The following is a 12,849-nucleotide window of genomic DNA, read 5'->3' on the forward strand; positions in this document are numbered from 1 at the left end:
ACTGTCTTCTGGACTCCTGGGTTTCTGATGAGAAATCAGCTTTAATCTTATTCAGGATCCCTTGTACATAACAAGTTGCTTATCTCGTTGCATTTAAAATTCTCTCTTTGGCTTTCAACAGTTTGACTATGATGTACCTTGGTGTGGATCTCTTCAAGTTTATCCTACTTGGCGTTCATTGAGCTTTTAGATGTGCAGTTTCATGTATTTAATTAAATTTGGGCAGTTTCAGACATTTTTGCATCACATATTCTTTCTGCCTCTCCTCCCCTCCTCTCCTCTGGGACTCTTATTGTTGATATTCTTGATGGTGCCCCACAGGTCTCTGAGGCTCTGTTCATTTTCTTTATGTTTCTCATTTTACTTTCTGTTCCTCACACTGGATAATCTGAATTGACATATCTTCAATTTTATTGATTCCTTCTTCTGCTAATTTAAATCTACTATTGAGCCTCTCTAGTGAATTTTTTATTTCAGTTATTGTACACTAGAATTAGTGTGGGATTTTTTGTGTGTATGACTTATATCTCTTTATTGATATTCCATTTTGGTGAGATACTGTTCTCATAATATCCTTAAATTCTTTACATGATTTCCTTTACTTTCTTTGAACATATTTATAATAGCTGATTTAAAGTCTCTACTTAGTAAGTCAAACATCTATGCTTCCTTGGGGGAAATTTCTATTGACAGCTTTTTTTTTCCCTTTGTATGAAACATACTTTCCTGTTTGTGTGTGTCATAATATTTTGTTGTTGAAAACTGGACATTATAGATAATGTGTTCACCCTGAAAATCACCCCCTTAAGTTTGTTGTTATTGCTGCTGTTTGTCCAGTGACTTTCCTGGATTATTACCGCGAAGTCTTTATTCTTTATTGTATATAACCATGAAGTCCTTATTCAGTAAGTTTTAATTGTCAGCTATGAGTGGACACAGTTTTTCTTAAATAAAAGATTGAGAGATTAGGGCCTTCTCAGTTCTTTTGTCTGAAAACAGGTTACACATATGTGTGGACTTCTAGATTCCCAGGAGTATGTGAGAGCTTTTCAAAGTCCCCTTTGAACATCTCATTCACATTTTTCCTTTTAAGATTTGGTCAACCGCTCATTAGCCCAAACTGATATCGCTGTCTCAGGCAGCATCAATAAAAACAATTGCTAATGATTGTTTTTAATAAACTTCCAGTTTGATAGAGCTGTTCACACTGAGCAAGCTCTCAGTCTGGCCAAATAAAGACAAATATTGAGAATGGAGCTTTTCAGGGAACTGCCAGACAGGTCAAATAGTGATAATTCTCTGAGGATGGGACATTAGGGAGATCCACCCCTCCCTTTGCTGCTAAGCTGTTCATTTTCAAAGCTACCTTAGTAGCAAAGCTATTGGTCTTCAGGACTACTTCAGAGCTGGGGAGGGGTTATGGGAATAGGGCAGATTGAAAAACAATAAACACTGTTTTATTGAGATTCAGTCGTTTTTCTTAGATACTCCTTGATTCTTGCAAAAAAAAAATTTATTTTAACAATTTTTGACAGTGTTCTTATTTCTTTTATGAAGGAGATTTTTGTTGGTCCTTACTAGATCTAGAAGTGATTCTACCCTACTCTTATTACTTCAAAATCCATTGGTCTGTCTTGTACTTTGAATGATCTTTCATGTATGCATGGTTTTGTAACATCATGCTTTGGCCATTTGGAAAATATTGGTTTACTGAGGTATGCATATCTTCCCAATTTTAACACGTTTCATTACATACTATTTAAAAATCACATTTGTTAATATCACTACTGATCCCATAAGTAAAGTTTGTAGGTTTTTTTTTTTTAATTTTTTTAATGATATTCTTGTCTGCTTACATTCTTTTTTATTTATGTATGTATGTATGTATGGCTGTGTTGGGTCTTCGTTTCTGTGCAAGGGCTTTCTCTAGTTGTGGCAAGCGGGGGCCACTCTTCATCGCGGTGTGGGGGCCACTCTTCATCGCGGTGCGTGGGCCTCTCACTATCGCGGCCTCTCGCCGAGCACAGGCTCCAGACGCACAGGCTCAGTAATTGTGGCTCACGGGCCGAGTTGCTCCGCGGCATGTGGGATCTTCCCAGACCAGGGCTCGAACCCGCGTCCCCTGCATTGGCAGGCAGATTCTCAACCACTGCGCCACCAGGGAAGCCCAAGTTTCTAGGTTTTAATGTGTCAGGCTCATGGTGGTGGATACAAGTCTTCCAAAACTCCAGTTTCATTTATAAGCTCAAATTTTATCAGTAGCAACAAATACTATCAATTATTGTCGCAAAAGTGACATTCAATTTGTCATTTTCAAGAGAACGTTGGCTAATACCCAAGTCTGAATAACCATGGTTTAGTGCCACTGCTAATTACCAACCCTTTTACCAATGGGATTTTTGGACTCCAGGGGTCTTTGCACCACATTTTGAGAACACTTTGTAGAGGAATCAAGTCTGGATTTCTGGACCTTGTCTTTCAATATCAGAGTAACTGGTGCATGGTGAGAAGTTAATTTCAGCTTTAGGACTCATAACAGAGACTTGCTTACCTGATTTTTTTAATTGACTATAGGACAAAAGGGAAAAGCCTATATAAATCTGTAAAATAAGATACTATGAATAGTAGTATGAAATTTTCCAAATGTGAATTAGAAAAAAATATTCAAGAATATAATTGGGAAGGTTCACAAAAAGCAATACTTATAGCCCAAGATACCAATCTTCCAGTACATAGACTAGACTATGGGTAATAAAATAAATTTGAGGTTATAACACTGTGATAAATATAGCCTCATAAGTATTATCTCCAAGCCTCACTGCAATGAGACAGGTTTAAAGTATTAAAAGGCATACCCTATTCCAAAGAAACAAACCTAGGAGAGATGAAATAATTTATGTTAAGAAGTGTATACCACATTAGCAATGTTTGTTGCTAAGCATGTGAAGCAACTTACAGCTGGTGGGAGTATAAACTGGTAATACCACCTCAGTAAGAAAAAGAATAGGTACTACCTGGTACAGTTGAAGATGCTTATATCATATGACTTTACAGTTCTGCCTCTGGGTACATAACCCCTGATAAATGTTTGCACTTGTACATCAGGTGACATACGTAAGAATGCCGTGTTTATCATGGCAAAAAAAAAAAATGGGAACAAGCGTTGATCAACAAAAGAATGAAAAATATTTATGCTATAATCATGCAGTGGAATACTTTACAGCCGTGAAAGTGAACTACAGCTACTCATCCTTAATCATGGATGAGTCTCAAATTAATGTATTTTTTAAACAGTCACAGAAGGATACATACAGTATGATTCCATTTACATAAAAACTTAAAATAGGCATAACCAAATATATTTGAACATTTATGTATATGATAAAACTTATAAAAGAAAAAAGGAATAATTGCATGAAGAAGATAGTTGAATAGAAGTTAAACTATGAAGTTAACTGTGATTTGCTTTAAAACTGCATATATATGCAGGAATCAAGATGGCAGAGTAGAACTTGGAGCTCACCTGTCCCCACAAACACATCCAAATTACATCTACCTGTGGAACAATTCTCACAGAAAACTAACTGGAAACTAGCAGAAGAACTCCTAGAAAACCAAAGCTGCAAGAAAGATCTCCGTGTAACCGGGTAGGATGGGGAAAAAAAGGCATTGGGTTGGGACCTGCACCCCTGGGAGGGATCTGTAAGGAAGAGAAGGTCCACACAGGCTGACCCTTGCCCTGAGGAGCAAGCTAGTTGAGCCACAATCTCGGCATTCCAGTCCTGGGGTCCTACACGGAGGAGACAAACCCCCTTGCCTGCTGGGAAGTCTGCTGAGATGGACAAAAGGGCTGGAGAAGCCTAGACTCTACTCACAAGGAGTGCACATGTGCTGGCTTGCCAACTATCAGGGCGGAGAGAGCCTGCACTGGTGGCTGCCACCTTGCTGCCCTTTACAACTGAAAGGGGCAAACACCCCAGCCCCACTCACTCCACACCACAGCTTGGCATGAAATCTGGGAAAAGACTCAGTCTAGCTATGCAGAGACAGACTGGGGCACAGAAATATTAAAAATCGTAGAAGAATACTATGAACAGTTATATGCCAACAAGTTGAACAACCTTCCAAAAAATGGACAAGTTTCCAGAAACATACAGCCTGCCAAAATGAGTCAAGAAGAAACAGATAATTTGAACAGACCGACCAATCACTGGAAGGGGAATAGATTCTGTAATTAAAAGAAAAAACTCCCAACAAACAAAAGTCCAGGACCAGACGGCTTCACTGGGGAATTCTATCAAGTATACAAAGAACTTACACCTATCCTCCTCAAACTGTTCCAAAAATTGAAGAGAAAGGAACACTCTGAAATTCATTCTATGAGGTCACCATCACCCTGATACCTAAACCAGACAAAGGTATTACAAAAAAGAAAATTACAGGCCAGTATCCTTAATGAATATATATGCAAAAATCGTCAACAAAATATTAGCAAACCAAATCCAACAATACAGAAAAAGGATCATACACCATTATCAAGTTGGATTCATTCCAGGGTCACAAGGATGATTCAACATACACAAATCAATCAATGTGGTCCACCACATTAATAAAAGGAAAGACAGAAACCACATATATGATCATCTCAATAGAGGCAGAAGAAGCATTGACAAAATTGAAAATCCATTCATGATAAAAACTCTCACCAAAGTGGAAGGGGACGTATTTCAACATAATAAAGCCATTTATCACAAACCCAGAGCCAACATAATACTCAGTGGTGAAAACTTAAAAGCCTTCCCACTAAATTCAGGAACAAGACATGGATGCCCACTCTCACCACTTCTATTCAACATAGTATTGGAAGTCCAAGCCATAGCAATCAGACAAGAAAAAGAAATAAAAGCTATCCACATCGGAAGGGAAGAGGTAAAACTGTCACTATTTGAGAGGACATTATACTCTATGTAGAGAACCCTAGTGTCTCCACAGAAAAACTGTTAGAACTAATGAATGAATTCAGCAAGTTAGCAGGATACAGGATTAATATATAGAAATCTGTTGCATTTCTTTATACTAATAATGAAATATCAGAAAGAGAAAGTTAAAAAAAAAATCCCATTTAAAATTACATCAAAAAAATAAAATATTTAGGAATAAACTTAACCAAGGTGGTGAAAAACCTATATGTTGAAAACTATAGAACACTGATAAAGAAACTGAAGATGATTCAAACAAATGGAAAGATATCCCATGCTCTTGGACTGGAAGAATTAATATTGTTAAAACAGCCATACTATCCAAAGCAATCTGCAGATTTAATGTGATCCCTATCAAAATACCCATGACATTTTTCACAGAACTAGGACAAATAATCCTAAAATTTATATGGAAGTACAAAAGACCCAGAATTGCCAAAGCATCTTGAGAAAGGACAATAAAGCTGGAGGTATAACCCCCCCAGACTTCAGACCATACTACAAACCTAAAATAATCAAAACAGCCTGGTATTGGCACAAAAACAGACACACAGATTAATGGAATGGAATAGAGAGTCCAGAAATGAACCCACCCACCTATGGTCAGTTAATCTACTACAGAGGAGGCAAGAATATACAATGGAAGTTGGAGGGACCAAAAGCTAGTACAATAGCCTTTGCCTCCCTCCTCAGCTTCTAAACTTATCAGACACAGGTGAAGAGAGGAAGAAAGAAAACCAGAATATTCCTGGACTGCAAGAACCTGACCAATCACTGACAGCCGCAAGCCTGCTGCCTCCAATGCATCCTGTCTGCGTGTGATGGGTGTGCTCCTGATTAACACCTCTCTCTCTCTCTCCCCTCCCCCCCTTTTCTTCTTCCTCTTCCCCTTCCTCTTCCTCCTCCTCCTCCCCCGCCCCTCCCCCCTTCCTCCTCCTTTTCCTCTTCTTCTTCTTCCTCTTCTTCTTTGCCTCTCTCTCTGTCTCTGTCTCTCTCTCTCTCTCTCTCTGTCTCTCTCTCTCTCTCATTCTACAGAGTGCTGTGGGTTTGTGCTAATAAATTTGAGAATGTTCAGGTCCTGTCATCTCAGAGTGACAACCGGACAGAGGAGGAATCACAGAGAGGTTTCATATCGATTAAGACCTGTGTTGAGTATCTCTAAAGAACAGTCCAAAGTGAGCAGTTCTTAAAGACTCTTTCCTGGGGACAACAATGGGATACGGTCCATCCTGTCTCAAGAACTCCTGATTAATAACTGAATCCAGGCTCCCACCCCACCCCCAGAAACTGGGTGGGCTTTTTTTTTGCTTCCTGCAGCTCCCACCAGTCCATTGGCTTCAGGGAGTGCGTGTGCTGTGGGAGGCCTCCATCCCATCTGAAGCAAGGAATGTAACGGCCCAACACAAATTCTTCCAACAGGGCTCTTTACTGAACTTACACACTACCCCAGGAAGAAGTACCAGCATGGAAAACTACTTTACTCTAAGTCACAGAAGCCGAAGGAGCTAAAATTTAGCATCGCACAGTTTTCTGTGAGATGTATATGCAGGATCAGCAAGCATGGGAAATTCGAACCAACCCCTGCAGGGATTGCCTTGGGCTACAATCCAGTTGCCTTGGATTCTATAAGAAAAATCCCTTTGAAAAACTTATTTATATTTAGCTTAAAAGCCACCCAGGTTGTCCTATCACCTGCAGTAATTATTCATATGCAAGGGAACCAAGAGAGCATATCCTACTTTGAAGGTCAAAGAATCCCAAAAATACAGGAAAGGTGTGTTTTGGGGGGCAGTGAGAATAGTGTTCAATTTGTGGGATAAGACCAAATTATAAAGTTGTTATTTTAAAGGGCTTTTAAATGCTACACAGGATGAACTGCCAGCATCCTGAAGAATTATAAATAGAGCTTCATGTTTTTGTGAAAATGCCATATATTCATTTCAAAAAGTGCTTGGTTCCAGTTTTATTATCAGTGCCTATCAGTACAGCACGATGTTTAAGAGTGTGGACCCTGCAGCCAGACTACCTACGTTTGATTCCTGACTGCTACTTACTAGACATGGGGCCCTGTGCAAAGCCCTCATTTTTCTCATCTCGAAAATGGATATAAAAGACTGTTGAGCCAATGCATATAAAGTTATTACTACTGTATCTGGCATATTATAGATGTTCAATAAACTTTGGCTATTATTATGATTGTTTCTAGGAATCTAAAATTCTCAGCATATTCACTGAGATCAGGGTAATACTAAAGAGAGTTCATTGAGACCTGGTAAATGCTATTTATGCACAGTGAATTCTTCACTTAAAGCTCTACCAATATTCAGTGCCTGAACATAATCCTCACTTCTCTAGCTGGGACACTGCATTTTGATGATATTTGATCATGACATCAGAAGAGACTAAATTCACAGAAAGACTTAGAAATTCCAGTTGCTCATAAAATAGGATAACTGAATAAAAAAATGAAAAGTATAAAATTTGTTTAGACTTCCACACCAACTCTATTTTATCCTCCAAAAGGAGTGTTTTAGGATCAATTTCACTAAAAATTAAATTTATTAAGGGAGATAATTCAAGCAGTTATGCTAATTAGCAAGTGTTAGAGCCATAAGATTAGACAGTTAGCTTAACACTGTCTATGTTGTCCAGATAATTAGATGAAAACTTTCCTTTTATTTATTCCATTAGCCCAGCTAATTTATGGTAATTCCCTATAGTCTTCTTGCCTATAGATTTTATGGATCTAAGAGACCTAGATTCTATATAAAAATTAAACAACTGGGGATTTCAGAAGCAACGTGAAATATATATATATATATACAGTAGAGAAAAGACAGTCTCTTCAACAAGGGGTGTTGAGAAAGCTGAACAGCTGCATACAAATCAGTTACAACACTTCCTCAAACCATACACAAAAATAAACTCAAAATGGCTTAAAGACTTAAATATAAGACATGACACCATAAAACTCCTAGAAGAGAACATAGGCAAAACATTCTTTGATATAAATCATAGCAACATTTTCTTAGATCAGTCTCTCAAAGCAAAAGAAATAAAAGGAAAAATAAATGGAAACTAATCAAACTTAAAAGCTTTTGTACAGCAAAGGAAACCATCAACAAAATAAAAAGACAACCTATATAATGGGAGAAAATATTTGCAAATGATGTGACCGACCAGGGCTTAATTTCCAAAATATACAAACAGCTCATACAGCTCAATAGCAAAAAAACAACCCAATTAAAAAATGGGCAGAAGACCTAAGTAGACATTTCTCCAAAGAAGACCTACAGATGGCCAACAGGCATGTGAAAAGATGCTCAACATCACTAATTATTAGAGAAATACAAATCAAAACTACAATGAGGTATCACCTCACACCAGTCAAAATGACCATCATCAAAAAGTCTACAAATAGTATATGCTGGAGAGGGTGTGGAGAAAAGGGAACCCTCCTACACTGTTGGTGAGAATGTAAATTGGTGCAGACACTGTGGAAAGCAATATGGAGAGTCCTTAAAAAACTAAAAATAGAACTACCATATGATCCATCAATCCCACTCCTGGTTATATATCTGGAAAAAATGAAAACTTTAATTCAAAAAGATACATGCACCCCAATGTTCATAGCAGCACAATTTACAATAGCCAAAACATGTACAATAAATAACCCAATCAACAGACAATTGGCTTAAGAAGATGTGGTGTATATACATACAATGGAATATTACTCAGCGATAAGAAAGAGCGAAATATTGCCATTTACGGTAACATGGATGGTCCTAGAGAATATTATACTTAGTGAAGTAAGTCAGACAGAAAGACAAGATATCATTTCTATGTGGAATCTAAAAAATAATACAAATGAATCTATATACAAAACAGAAACAGATTCATAGACGTAGAAAACAAACTTAAGGTTACCAGAGGAGAGAAGAAGCAGGGAATTTTATTCACTATCTTGTTTTTAATAACCTTTAAAGGAATATATGGGAAAAAAATAACTGAATTACTATGCTGTGCTCCTGAAACTAACACAATATACTTCACTTTTTCAACTTTACTTTAATTTTTTTAAAAACATGCATATCTAAAGAAAAATGCTTTCTTTTGTCTATCTACAAATAGCAATATAGATATAGAATTTTGGTAATTCTTTCATGGAAGTAGTATGTTGTACAAAGCATAATATTCTTTCTACATAAAAATACTTCATTAACAAGTTTGTTTTTATTTTTTGTATGATAGTCTATTATGAAACTTATTCAATTAGTAATGTCTTATGAGTAATTCCATTCTTGTAGCAACCTGTTTTCTCATGGTCATTGAAGCAAATGGATTTCTAAAGTTCTTAAAATATCAATCAGGCAATTGTAGCATCAATGAAATTAATAATTTCTTGCCTGTCATCTTGAAGGAAAATCATTTCTAGTGCATAATTAAACTATCTAAACTTCTTTATTAACTTTTCCCTACTTTATTGGGAAGCACAGTAGAATTTTTAATTCTGCGAAGTGTTCAAAGCATTTCTTGATTATTTTCTTATCTCTTCTTAGGATACCCATTGCAGACATTGGTTTCTTTGTACCCCATTTAATTAACTTTGATTTCTAAAGAGAATAAATCATTGTATCAAGGTGTGAGGAATGTTCCAGAAATAGGGAACAATACACAAGTTGGAGATAAACCTCACCATTGTATCTAGGCTCTGCCAGTGATGTTTCCTTGAGTGGAAAATAATGTATTCTCTAAGTCTAGTGCAGGAGATAAAAATGTTTTGGAACTACTCAGCAATATTTTTTATTCTATTATGATTATTATGGATGGATTTTATTTATTTTTGAGAAATTTTATTTATTGAGAAAATGTAAACTATGCCCAGTTTGTTCAAGAAGGGAAAAGCAATGCTGTGTTCAACAGAAATGTCATAATAAAACTATTCCAGGTGGGACCAAAAGTAGTAAAGAAAATTTTGCCTAAAATACTCATCCTTATGTAATAAAGAAGAGACATGATTAGATCTTAGAAATATCTAATAAAATTAATGAACTGTAAAAAAAAATTAATGAACTATATAAATACAACTATCAAATCATTTAAAGTGTAAAGAATTTTCTACTAATACAGGGTTTTTTTAATAGATAACACTGGTTATTTATGAACATGTTCTCTAAGTAACTGCCATCTATGTAAGAGTTTTATGGAGGAGTGTTTACTTTTTGTAATAGATTTGCCAGAAACTTCAAATGATGCACTTACTTTCCAAGGCTTAACTATTTCTTTTTTATTGCAGCCCTTTGGAGTGAATCAGCCTGGACCTTATATCATGTATACAACTGTAGATGCAAATGGATATCTGAAAAATGGTTCAGGTAAGACTTGATATGCATAATAGCACCTTTAATCAATATATTAACAAAGTAAACTGGATGACAAAAATTATCATGTTTTCACATTCTTTATAAAATCTTCACTTTTTATATTATACTTTGTCTTTCTGTATACTTACATCAGTAGATTACAAAAGGTCCTCATGACAAATATATTAACATTAAATTCTTCATATATCCCTATTGTAGGGAACCACATAATTATCCTTATTTTTCAGTTGAAGTAACAGAGATTGGGAGCATTTACTTCAGTTATCTTGATCAAAGTATGAAATAGTAAATTAGTTAACAGAGCTCATCTTAGAAGAAGTAAAAATTAGGAATCCAATCTACTCCTAGATTAATCCTAGTTTTTTCATATGTGGACTAGAAACTGGAATATTATACAAATTTATATAATATTATGTAATCATATGTTTTGATATATGATTATAAAGAAAAATCTTGTTTTACATTTGAATAAAGGGAAATGCAATCAATCAAGACAAAAGGGAAATAAGACTAAGCAAAGGATGTCTGATCTTGACAGATGGCTAGCTGACTGAGATACGATCCAAATCACCATAAATACAACTGTGAACATTTCAATTCTCTAAGGAGGAAAAGGAATCCTAACATATTCATATGCTTCTTTGAGAGTGCTAGAGTCCTAACCATGAAGAAGTACGTGTAAACAGAGTTACTGTTGCTCCTCCATTTTTAAATGAACTAAAAAAAGGGAAGAACTCATTATATAGCCATTTTCATTTTATATAATGGCATAACATAATATACCAGAGTGCATTTCCTTTTAAGCTAATTGTATACATTTAATACTGTCATCATGCTACTGCATCAACACAGAAACATTCCATGAAACAAAAACTGTCTGAAAAATTCAAGGAGAAATTTACAGACTCAGTTACAGTTTACCCTTGACCAACATGGGAGGTTAGGTGCACCATCCCTCTGTGCAGTTAAAAATCTGCCTATAACTTATAGTTGGCCCTCATTCCTCCGTATCCTCCAATTCAACCAAATGTGAATTGTATAGTACTGTAGTATTTACTATTGAGAAAAATCTGCATATAAGTGGAACTGCGCAGTTCAAACCTGTGTTATGCAAGGGTCAACTGTATAGTCAAATACGTTAATGTACGACTGTCAGTCAAGGAAACTTAAAATAAATCTGGATATAGTTGATTTGAACAAATTACTTATTTACATTTTAATTCATATCTATATTAAACTGTATATAAAAGATTCCAGGACCAGCTGGTTTTATTTTTTATCAGTTAACTCTTTGAGACTTTGAAGATGCACATAATTTTAGTTCTAGATTAGATGTTTCGGAATGCAGGGGGGAAAAAAGTTGAAGTTACTTATTTCATTTTATGAAGCTAGTATAACTTCATAAAGCTAGTATAACTTTATGGCTAGTATACAAAGCCATTATACCCAAAAGCAAAATCTTAGCTGACTGGTGAATTATCAATCAAAAATGCTGTCTAAAATACTAACAATTTAAATTCATCTGTATTTTGAAAGAATTACTTACTTAAGACCATCAAGTAGGTGATTACCTCGGGAATGCACTGATGGTTTAAAATGGGGAAAATTTCTTTATTATCATAACAGTAAATCAATTTTTTAAAGATTTGTCTCCCTCTTTTTTTTTTTCATGTAATGTATATTGTGTAAATCTTTCCATGTCTGTTCATCTAGCTAGTCCTAATTTTTTTTAATTGAAGTATAGTTGACTTATAGTGTTATATTAATTTCAGGTGTACAACATAATGAGTCAATATTTTTATACATTATATTCCATTTAAAGTCATTATAAAATATTGGTTACATTTCCTGTGCTGAGCATTATATTCTTGTATCTTATTTATTTTATACCTAGTAGTTTTTAACTCTTAATTCCCATACCCTATCTTGCCCCTCTCCCCACCACTCTTCCCTCTGGTAACCACTAGTTTGTTCTCTGTCTATGAGTCTGTTTCTATTTTGTTGTATTCATTTATTTGTTTTATTTTTAGATTCCATATATGTAAAAACATACAGTATTTGTCTTTCTCTGTCTGACTTACTTCACTAAGCATAATACCCTCAAAGTCCATCCATGTTGTTGCAAATGGTAAAATTTTATTCTTCTTAGTTCTAGTTTCTTTTGGAATTGTTTTGTATGTGGATACAGTAACTGGATAATTTGCTGGGGGTTTTTTTCAATATAACAATACAACAGTAAAGATCTATGTGATATATTTTTGTGCAGTTAAATGAATAATTCTCACTTCATAGAAAAAAATCTAGAAAAATACTCATCAAACTGTTAACATTTATCTTGGGAGAGCAAGATTTCAAGAGATTCACTTCCTATTTGGTACATTTCTATAACTTTACTACTTTTAGTCCTTTTTATTTTTAAAAGATAAATTTTACAGCAAATTGAAACCTACCAAAAATTAGATATAGAAGATATTTTTTAATCAGTG

At 35.3% G+C, this 12,849-nt stretch overlaps 1 protein-coding gene across 2 annotated transcripts in view; it reads left to right on the plus strand.

The window, feature by feature from the left end:
* Positions 1-12,849, plus strand: part of ITFG1 (integrin alpha FG-GAP repeat containing 1) — a 278,016-nt gene that overhangs the window by 232,431 nt on the left and 32,736 nt on the right. For both annotated transcript variants that reach the window (XM_082366812.1, XM_082366813.1), the window contains one exon: positions 10,276-10,354. In XM_082366812.1, coding sequence (XP_082222938.1) covers positions 10,276-10,354 — 79 coding nt within the window. The remainder of the gene's footprint in view (positions 1-10,275; positions 10,355-12,849) is intronic.

The sequence above is a fragment of the Balaenoptera borealis genome (genome assembly GCF_965194805.1).
Source record: "Balaenoptera borealis genome assembly, chromosome: 19".
Lineage (NCBI taxonomy): Eukaryota > Metazoa > Chordata > Mammalia > Artiodactyla > Balaenopteridae > Balaenoptera > Balaenoptera borealis.